Raw genomic sequence first — 12,006 nt, forward strand, 5'->3', positions numbered from 1 at the left:
GTGTGTATTTTCGTAATTTCGAGCTAAAGGGCGGATCTGATGATACAGTCGCAACAAAACAATGCAATTGTTTGAGTTAGAATCATTCCGAAGAGTAATTGATTTGATTTAAAACTGTAGTTTGCAATAAAACCTGATGTTAAAAGTGTTATTAATGGCATTATACAACTATAATTAATCACAAAAGTAACATAATATTTATGCAGATCGAAAACACAATGTCGTTAAAATAAATAGTGAAATAGATGTTTCGCATCGCTACGTTGGCCTATGCCATGTCGCTGCGCTCGTCGTCGGAATAATACACGTACTTTACCCAAACTCTTATACCCTTTCAAAGTTCATTTGAAATTGGACTGTACATCGTATGAATTTATGGTTTCTTTTACATTTTTTGCAGCTATATCAGCTAGGACAGACCAGCAAGTTGGAGGGATGTAGTATATCGGGGCATGTCTGTTGACCTCGCAGTCATAGATAGCTATCACAGATTACGCGGTTATCGCATTGATGTGGATCCGCATGCCACTCCGTGTATAAAGCGATGTTCCGCTCGCGCATCGGAGCGGTATTCGGATCCGCATCTTATGTGCACTTGCTGAAAGCAACTTATAAATACATAAATAAATATTATAGGACATTATTACACAAATTGACTAAGTCCCACAGTAAGCTCAATAAGGCTTGTGTTGAGGGTACTTAGACAACGATATATATAATATATAAATATTTATAAATACTTAAATACATAGAAAACACCCCTGACTCAGGAACAAATATAGGATTTGAACCCGGGACCATCGGCTTCATAGGCAGGGTCACTACCCACTAGGCCAGACCGGTCGTACTTATCGCAATGTGCGCAAGGTGAGGGCTCTTTGTACTTGGCTGCACGCATGGATATTTTGGAAGATGTCAATCGATTGTACTTCTCGTGAGATTGAAATCTTACTAATAAACCTACTCTCTATTGTACTCTGAAAACCTTCAATGGCGATAATAAATGTGGCGCGCACACCGTGAGTAAAAATGCCCCATAAAAAAGCGCGCGGCCTGGGACATCACAAGCCGCACGGCGAAAAATGACTTTCTGATATTTATGTTGTAAAACAATGCATTTAATTAATCACTTATTATACATTTTATTTCTCATTATAACTTAAGGTATCTAACAATAAGTGTTGAATATACATTAAGGCAATAAAAATATGTTAAAATGTTACGTTCTTAAACTCGATTACTTCTAGAAAAATGTTACAAAAAATTGCGGATTTTATATTCTTGGATTAATTTCATGTTATAGAACGTATTTCTTGAATAAAAAATATAAAAATATTCTCATCCATGTAGCCAATTAGGTTACTTTCATTTACATATTGATATAATAGATTCATCGAAGCATAGATTGAAATTCTAACACAAACATACTCACGTACCGACAGCTGGGTGCTATACAATACCAGTCAATTGGAAAATTAAAATGAAAGCAAAACTGTAACTTTAGATCAATCAAATAGACTTTTTATTATTATTCTGCATTACACAACATTTATTCGAAATTAACTCTAGTAAATTTAATTTAAGTATGTAAATTCTATTCAAATAATATTGGAAATTAAATAAAAAAACATCAAAACGGCTTAGTTTAGACGGCCTCTCTGGTAGGTAGTGACCTATTGACCCTGCCAATGAAGCCGATGGTCCCGGGTTCAAATCCTGGTAAGGGCATTTATTATGTATTTATATCTATATTGTATGTATGTATATCGTCGCCTAGTACCCATACTACAAGCTTTGCTTAATTTGTGCCTGGGTAATATTTTATTAATTCCTAGCAGAAATTCTCACAAAACTGGACAACCCACAGAAAAATATCCAATTGGGTATAATTATTTCCATTTTGTATCTTGTCCATTGTTTTCAATTGAAGTTTTATGTCTCTGTAGACGTAGACATCTATACATCTCGTCCAGAAAACATGAAACTTTTCTATAAGACGATCTTCCTCGAAGATTGTACTAATTGTCTATCACCCGGAGTTATGTTGATTTTCGACCGACTACTTGGTTGTTTTGAGGCTCTGGTGATACCGTCCACGAGTCTATAACGTATTTTTAGAAAATATTTCCTCAAGTTACTCTCGTATGTTTATATAGATAAACTGCTATTATATTGCGCACTACTGTAGGTACTTACATAAACTGTTTAAATAATAAATATTAATTTTAACCCGTGGCTTAGTCACGTAAAAAATGGTGAAGTTCAATAAATAATTATTTAATTCTGATAATAGTATTTTATACAGCCGTAATAGAGAAACATAATGAAAATATCACAATTGTGTGGGCAATTTCACTTTCTGGGACACCCAATTAGCTTAACTGTCGAGAAAAAGTTAACTGGATGGTCAGTTTCGTGGCGACAAATTAAGCTTTAAATTTCAACAAAAACATTTTTTTTGTGTTCGATTCAAAAATAATACGCGTTATTGTAATGTAAAAATGTGGAAAAAGTTGATTTACATGAATATTTCATGCTTAATTGTCGTCACGAAACTGATCATCCAGTTAACTTTTTCTCGACAATTAAGCTAATTGGGTGTCCCTAAAAATGAAAATGCCCGTGTACGAGTCTTCTAAAATAATACTTTCTTTAGTATGACACCTAAATAATTCATGAAAATTGGTAGGTAAGTATCTCAGTAGATAAAAATGTAATACCAAAGACATAAACGCTTGAAGTCCACCGCCCGCCCGTCCCCCGTTTAGTCTTTTCTTTGGAAACGTGGCGGCACGTGATTGGTAAATTTTTTATAGTCGACTACAGCGGATCGAAATGAATAATTAAGTTAAGTTGGAAGCCCATTCATGATAAGTATGCAATTATAGTATGACATACGAAATCTTAATTCAAACATTACAGTCAACGAGTAGAAAAAATCGATTTCAGTCTAGTATCGGCCATGTTAAGATTGTGTTACAAGCATGCACACGAGAAACCGTAATGTGTTTAACCTTAATCATGTCACAGTTGACCTCGTTGGCTGCGTTTAGCAAATTGTTACATTTAACATCAAGATTGGCGAAAACGTGAAACCTGCTCGTTATAGCACGCGAGCCAACGATACCGGATAGTTCACGACTTAGGGCCAGGACACACCATGTCGCGCAGCAAACGTGCCAATCGCAGCCAACCGTGCTCTCTTCCCTATTAATATCAGAAGCACGATTCTAATTTAAAAAATTGTTTACCTAGTTAGTACCTAATAGTGCTGACTTCTTAGAAAAGAGCTGTTTCAATTTCCGGAAAAAATTGCAAACTTTCTCAATGAGCATTCCATTGAAATTTGCATTTTTACAAAAAACAAAGCCAAGTAGAATGTAAATAAATCTACCCTTACCTGGCTCTGCTCCACCATTAAAAACTACATTCGGACTTTGTAGCGTGAGAAAGCGGTAAGCAATTTAATTAATTTACCAACGATTTCATAATGTTATGCTTGGTGGCGCGGAGTTATATTATTATTTTATTTACAGTAAATATACTGTACCACACTAGTGCGAAAATTAACACATTACGTAACTATGTCGAAAATTTAAAGGGTCATATGTAGGTACCTACTGTAAAATGTTGTATGATACATGTGCGAATAGGTAATTCGCATCTCGTGTCGATTTAGGACACTGTTTTTGATGGTGTTTTAATTTATCGCCACTCATTAGGATTTCCTATCCTTCGCACTTGTATCGTAAACTGCTATTAATTTATAAGTTTAATAATGACACCAATGAAAAATAAAACCAAAAAAATAGTGTAGTGTAAGGGAAATACGTTGTATCGTTAGAATTAATCTATATTTATTCCATACTTAAAGTTTGTTTTTTTATTTTTTTATTTATTTGAGTCAATATCTTTTTTAGTAAGAGCGTCTTTCTTGTGGACATCATAAAAGAAAATATTTTTTCACCTCAGCAGCTCGAACAAGCCTACTTTCGTTGCTCCAGGGCACTCCCTGGACTCAGGGTACTCCACACTTGGAGAGTGTGACTTTCCTCACTCCAGGGAGTGACACAAAGCAGCTTTTTAATTTACTGAAGGCCATGAACACAAGAATAAAAACTAAACTTGATGTTGAATTTTTTTAACCTTTAATATGTTCTCACTACTAAGGTGAAAAGTTGTATATGTCACACGAGAGCAAAGTTGGTTTAAATCTCGTGTTTTTGAGTCCCTCGCTACGCTCAAGATTCTGATTTAGAATCACTCGCTTCGCTCGTGAATTATAGAAGCTTTCGCTTACTCATGACTCAAAATCAACACTCGTAAGAAAAAATAACTTTCCTCTCTCGTTGCACAATTAACTATTTTAAGCCTAATGGCGTTATTCAGAAACGCATCACAAGCCTGAATTAGCTAAAAAAGTTCTTATGATTTTGAATTAGTTTTGATAGCGTATTGACAAACGTATTGGTGATTGATGTGCATCTCACGCACGAATTTTACTTTATTTCGCATGCACCAATCAGCGTGAGTGATATTCAAGGTCTTCAAAGTAATAGAATAAGATCAAAACCATAACAAGTTATTAAATCTGAATCGGGCTCACGGGCTACATGGGCCAAACACGTTTTAGAAAAAGGTCACTTCTGTGGACTATACAATCGTTATCGTTAATCGTTAACGTACCAGCCGTACCATAAACATCCCGTTTTTCTTTTTTAAGTCTCAAGTACTGACAAAATGTAACGAGCCAAAGATACCGCGTATAAATTAGCTTCAGGATCCCTTAAATTTGCGATATCTACAGGAAAAACGCAGGTAGGTAGGTTCGTAGGTGCTTTTCTACAAACGGGAATAGCCGTGTTATAGGCTAAGCTCGCAGCACATAGCTCGCGCTGGCAGTGATATCGTATCTCATTCTTCGAATCGGGCCATATAAATACGATGATTATGAATAAATTTTAACACTTAAATTTATTCATCATCATCGTGTTCATACGGCCCGATTCGAAGAATGAGATACGATAACGATAAATTCTGGTCTAGATAAGGTATCATTTAGATATCGTTTGTATGTCGTATAATTGACAGAAGCAGCTCGATTCGGGCAACCAATGTCACTTTGACGTTAGAAATATCGTAGCATCTTATTGGGATCACAGCGGAATCGAAATATAAACGTCAATTTTGACATGTCGTTTAGTTATCGATCTTTTAAAGATCTTTCCAAGATCTTAAACGTGTCTTATTCATTTTTCGAATCGGGTTGATCATCATATTCATATTAATATAAAGAGCTTCTTTGTGACGGAGCTACGGCTCTACGGCGTAGGTATTTGCTGTAGCACGTTGGGTTTATTATATATGCCGAACGCTATAAGACGTTTCATCGTGGAACGTCACAAATTAACATTATTAAATATAAATCAATAACATAAATATTATAGGACATTATTAAGCCAATTGACTAAGTCACACAGTAGGCTTGTTTTGTGTATAATACTCATATAAATATTTATATAAGAGTCTTCAATGAATGTAGTCGCAGATTAGTTGACCTGACGCTTGACAGCCCTCTGCTGTGTCATGTCTAGCAAAGCGGATCAGCATTGCCATACAACGTGGCAATGCTGCCAGCCTTTTGGGCAGGCTACCACTAGATGGCGATTTGGGGCAAATTTTCTATTTATAGTTTATTTTTAAGTTTAGTTTTAATTTTAGTTTGTAATTTTTACTTTAAGACCAAATTTTACTGTTTGTTATTATATTACATTACCTACTTGTGAAATAAAAATAAAAATAACTTAAATACATAGAAAACACCTATGACTTAGGAACAAATAAATATTCGTGCTCATCACACAAATAAATGCCCTTACCAGGATTCGAACCCGGGACAACCGGCTTCATAGGCTGGATTACTATCCACTAGGTCAGACCAGTCATCAAAAAATTATACTATATTTATTAAGTCAAGTTTATTTTACCACTTAAAAGTCAATCCTACCAGCCATGGAAGAAACGACTCAAGATTTGCATCTTATTACTTCGACAATCTTATGGATAAATATAACTTATCAGTTTTTGAATAAAAAAGAGAACATTTAAAAGATTGTATTTTATTAAAACCAAAAACACATTTAAATGATAAAAAACTTAGAATAAAATGTAACCTAAAATTAAAACTACATACAAAACTAAAATTAAAAACTACAAAAAAAAACAACATGGGTGACCTAGCCCAATATGTTTATAATAAGCTAGATGATGAAAAGATGATAATGGTGATATAAAAGATGATGTGGCGAAAAGGACTTTAAACGTCTAAATGCAAAATAACCATGAAGCGTAATAAAACCATCCCATATTAATTAATCACGGGGTATTTCATTACTCGCATAGTTGGAAATACTGAGTTACGATTTAATAACATAATTTAATTAAATGCCATAGGCAGATATGTGAAGCTTTGACAAAATCAAGTTAAGTCAAAGGTGGAACATGGAAATCCCTTTTATGAAACTAGCCTTACCTAATGAATCTATAAAATTGAGTTTGGAAAAATCATCTTTACGTATTTGAGCAAGTTTCAAAATGAATATAATGTTTTAGACCTTCTACAAATATAAGCATTAAAACGAAAGTTTAAGTTTTGTAAAGTAGGTATTGAACTTCAAAACTGTATACATAGGAGGGTTTTTGTAGCGCAACACTCTAAAGTCCAATTTAAACGTTTACTAAATCTGCTGACAGATCATATCCATAACATACAATATGTGTAATGTGATAAATATCATAGCGCATTTACGTTATGATGTATGGCTTTTCTTCTAAATGGCTTTAAATAAATAAATATTGGATATTTTTACACAAGTTGACTCAGCCCCACAGTAAGCTCAAGAAGGCTTGTGTGGGCTCAGACAACGATATATATATAATATATAAACATATACTTAAATACATAGAAAACACCCATGACTCAGGAATGAATATCGGTGTTCATCACACAAATAAAGTCCTTGCCGGGATTCGAAACCAGGACCATCGGCTTCATAGGCAGGGTCACTACCTACTTCGCCATACCGGTCGTCCAATACCAGTTTCATAACAAGACTATAAAGTTCTAATCGCCCTCCTGGTAGGTTAAATGGTCAGGTAGGTTATATAAAAAGAAACATGGAAGCAAGAAATGAATGAATACTGAAATATTCATGCAAATTACCAATATAGAGCAGTTATTTTCCTTCGTTTTAGCGCCTCGACAACTTGAAATTCACTTTGTTACTTATTTATGTTTATATGACAAAGAAAAAACCGTCGCATATTTGATATTTTTAACAACTTATATAAAATATACCTTTTTTGACGATAAAAGTACCATTACATATAAATCAAATCCTGAGTATAAGTTCGATACAGCTGACAATAAAAACACTGAACATGTTTCTTTAAATTATTAAACATGTTAAATAAGTATTTTCGATGTTTTTTTTTTTTATGAATACAGTCGAAACAAGCTAACGTTGCTTCTACATGGGAAAACCAATGAAATAAACACATTCTAAATAATAGACATTTATATAGAAATATGACGTTGGTGGAGACGCTTCAGCCCTTCGTTTTAACAAGTCTAAAGTACTAAGTGAGCGACGATTTAAAAAAAAAAACCTTAATTACCTACTAAAACGTCTACGAAACTTAGTGAAACACTAAACAATACCTTATAGAAACTTACTGGCCGCTTTTAACGTATCCTTGCGCTAACAAACAGGATTCCAAATTCAAAACTTCAGCTTACTTCAGTAGCCCGCGAGCGCTCGTGGCGGACGCACGCACGATGCCGCCGTGATGATTCGTACGCTCATCCTCATATACATCGCGTCGTTGGTTCACAGTGAATATAAGGGTGATATTGTGAAACATGTGCGTCATTCTAGCAGGGCCCTCATAAGGCATGGCCGGTCTAGGACCCACTTGACCAGACATCGAGCCAGGGAGTTGGTGGCCCAGGACATCGAGGCTGAGAAGAGCAGTGAGCTAGGTACTAAGTTCTTAAGGATGTGATAATTATAATGATTTTTATTTTAGGCTATGAGTAACGTTTGAAGTTAAAACTTTTAAAACTTTAGTCACTTTTCTGTTTGGCATATAACAAAATAAATTTAATTGGGCAATTTTTGTTAATTAATTTATCGTCAAGCAGTGAATATAAGATAGGAAACGGGCATGTTTTTTTTAAGTAATTAGGACTTAAAGTATAATTGCAACGTCAATAATGAGGAATTAAAAAAAATCTTTTGAGTTTTAATATCGTAAACACCCATATAATGGAAAAGGCACCAGTAATGGGATAGTATAGACAAATCCTGTAAAATAAGTACTTATCATCTGTTTTTAAACACTGACAACATTTTACAATAAAAAAGAGCCATAGAGCTGCTTAAGTTTGATGTTTCATTGATTTTTCTATGTTTTAAAACGAATGGTGCCATACATCCCATGACTGGAGCAAAAAAATATCGTTTTTATTTATTATTAATATTGAATCTAATTGCAGCATCTTTCATTAAATACATTGAAAATATAAACGACGAATAGAATATTAAACTTTTAACGCATACTTTGATAGAAATTTTACAGATGCTGAGAAAATATCAAAATATCCAAATTTTCTCTTAAATGTTTCATGACTGGTGCCAGTAACATACGACGACTTAATTAAAAATAATATATAATGTATAATGGCAGTAAATAAATAAAATAAACAGATTATTTTTACGCTTAACAAATGACTGAGTTATATTCACTGGACGAATAATAATTAAGAAACCAGTACCGATTTCATTATAAACGTCGCTTAAACGTAGTACTATGCTGGCCTAGGACACGGTTAGTAGGTAGGATTCTAAAGGATTAGTCTCAATATTATTTAATTTTTACCTAAAAAACTTTTATTCCATACTAAAATCAGACACGTGCCTATATATTTCCTTGGCTGATGGTACAGTAATAAGTTATAGAGGTAAATTTAGAAAAGAAGTAGGCTCTAGAGCATCAAAGGGCAGTGGCACATAATAGGTATGAGAGAAATTCATTGAGCCTTAACATCTCAAAAACATATATCTAATAAAATTAGACAAACTGCGTATGTATTTCTCGTCTAGAGAACACTCGAAACTCTGGATATTTTGTTTTAACCCTGAATTAGAACCCGGAATTTTCGCGGCAAAAGAAAACTGTCGCAGTCTGGCTAGTGTTAGAAACATAGAAACATTTTTCTATCGATATGGATATATATATAGTTGTGTAATAGGAGTAAAAATCGGTCCAGCAATTAAAACAATATTTATGAAACCAGACGTGAGGTTTGTATAAATTTATATACAAGCAGACGCATTATCTTCACATATGATCCACGTCAGTAGGTACTCACAGCAGCACGTTAATTCGATAATCATTAATTTCTCAACTTTCTCCGGGAGTAAACAGTTTGGTTTGTCACCATTTTATTACTTAATATTATACAAAACAATCCCTTAATTTACCAATTCTTTTGCATAATTTAAATCAGCTGTCACGAATGATTTTGAAATAATATAATAATAATATATCGGCACGATTTTTTTATATACCTAGGTATTAATACTCGATATTGATAAAAAAAAATGTTTCTGAAACTAGCAAGATTGCGAGAGTCTTTTGATTTTCCGCAAAAATTCCGGGCTCTGCCCAGAATATTATATGGTATGGAATCATAACATGGGGTACCTGTAGCGTAAATAATATAGCAATAATTGAAATTGTATAGCAACTGATCCTTTAAATCATTAAAAGAAAACCAAGGCGTTTTTCTACTGAAGCAATTCATAAGTCGCGAGGACATCGAGACTGAGAAAATCAATGAGCTAAAAACCATGATAATTATCACATCCTATAGAAGCTGGTGTGATAATTATCATCTTTTTTAATTTGGCAATTGTTTTTAATTTATCTATCGCCAAGCAGTAAATAATAGATAAATACATGACCTGCATACATAGAAAACACCCAAGACTCAAGAACAAATATCTGTGTTCACACACAAATAAATGCCCTTACCGGGATCGAACCCAGGACCATCGGCTTCAAGGGCAGGGTCACTACCCACTAGGCCAGACCGGTCGTCAAATCAATCAGTTCTAATACAACTACTTAGTTAAAAATAATAATATTGCAGTAAATAAAAAAATTCTGATTATTTTTACGCTTTACAAATAACGGGGTTATGTCCATTTGACGAATAGTTAGCACGGTCGCATTTTATTGCCTGTCACCGTGCCTGTCACGTTCTAACAAGAATGTAAGTGCGAAAGCGACAGGTATAGTGACAGGCGAGAAAAATGTACTGATTTTATTATAAGCGTCTCTTGAACATAGTTCTATGCTGGCACAGGATTCTTCACGGTTAAGCCAAAATTAGCGTTCACTGTACACGCTTGTATTCTTTGTTGGGAACTTAAGGCGAAGAGTAGGGCAAGCTCTTTCCATACAATCTTTGTACGCGTTTTTCATCGTTTGTGTTTGCGCTACAGTTATTATTTTTGATAAATATGCTTATTTTTCTGTTAGCTAGGGCTTGATGTAGTATTTTTTTTTTAATTAAGAAAAATTTCTACATCAAGTTCTGCGTATATCCAATATATACAAGCAAAAAATTAAATGAAATTCTACGAGTATAGTGCCAAAACTATCGAATAAAGCTTGCACAAGGTTTGTATGGAGAATGCCTTACATTAAGGCGACATTGTAACATGGAGTTCTCAAAAAAGAATTTTAGTTTTTTTATTCACATTCATTTTTAAGTCCAAGGGAATATAGATGATGAGAGCGAATTCCATTCCTAAGCATTTTGAAATGCAGTGGCCCATAGATAAATACCGTAAAACATACATATTATAAAACAAAACACTACAAATCACATTATGATAATATGTTATGTCAGTATAGCATGGTAATAATAGCATTATTATTTTGCGAAAATTGGATTTAGAAGTACGTCATGTAGTACGACGTGCGTCTTCGCTTGTAAAAAGTAACATAGTAAGGTGAGATAAGATAAACATATTATATTACATACCTAGTTTATTTTACAGACATCGAAAATTTGAGGGCAAATTTGAATGACAGGTAGGGAGTTTCTGTATCGATATCTCAATTAACGAAAACTGTCACTATTAAAAATTAAAACACTAATATTACTTTGCTGATCCGGGAAATAATAACGTGCTAGTCAATTAGTGCTAACCCGTTATACAAATACATGTAATAAACTACTAACTATTACATAAACTGTTATTTTAGCCTCGGTGGTCGTCCTACCTCTTTTTACTTTTGATTGAGTACCTAATTTCGCTAACGGAAAACATGGCGAGCTCGTATAAGAAGCATTCCAGGCCTGCCCCGTACGAACACATTTTATTTCGAATAACTTCAAGAATCAATCCCAATAAGGCGTACTCCCATCTTAAAGGCCGGCAACGCACTTACAACCCCTCTGGTGTTGCAGGTGTCCAAGGGCGGCGGTAATCGCTTACCATCAGGTGATCCGTCTGCTCGTTTGCCTCCTCTACCATAAAAAAAGGCCTAGTTACCCTTTAGGTTGGAAGGTCAGATGGCAGTCGGTAATTCTTGAGATTTGTTGCCAAGCGGATCCCAGGATGAGCTGTGGAAAAAAAGGCCGGGACAGCGCGAGGAAGATGATGAAGATAGGTTCAAGTATCAGGTTTTGATGCGATAATTATTTTTTTTAACAATTTCTATATCCCTTGTCTCAAAAGTGCAACTCCAATACTTGTAAATCTTCAGAAAAATTACGATTCCTCGGAACAGCGCTAGACAAATTCGTGGAATGCTCTATAAAATAATACATGTACTTTTACGTAAGAAACTAATAAGAAAATAACTATTGTTTTCTTAATACAAGAAAGTATTTTGTGATAAAACCTTTGTGTTTATTGAAGGTGAAAT

General features: G+C 34.3%; 1 protein-coding gene across 1 annotated transcript in view; it reads left to right on the forward strand.

The window, feature by feature from the left end:
• The first annotated feature begins 7,791 nt into the window (after positions 1-7,791).
• LOC133519253 (metabotropic glycine receptor) overlaps positions 7,792-12,006 on the forward strand; it is a 158,429-nt gene continuing 154,214 nt past the window's right edge. Inside the window, exon 1 of the mRNA XM_061853244.1 lies at positions 7,792-8,041. Coding sequence (XP_061709228.1) covers positions 7,849-8,041 — 193 coding nt within the window. The 5' untranslated portion in view covers positions 7,792-7,848. The remainder of the gene's footprint in view (positions 8,042-12,006) is intronic.

The sequence above is a fragment of the Cydia pomonella genome, chromosome 6, assembly GCF_033807575.1.
Source record: "Cydia pomonella isolate Wapato2018A chromosome 6, ilCydPomo1, whole genome shotgun sequence".
NCBI classification, from domain to species: Eukaryota; Metazoa; Arthropoda; class Insecta; order Lepidoptera; family Tortricidae; genus Cydia; species Cydia pomonella.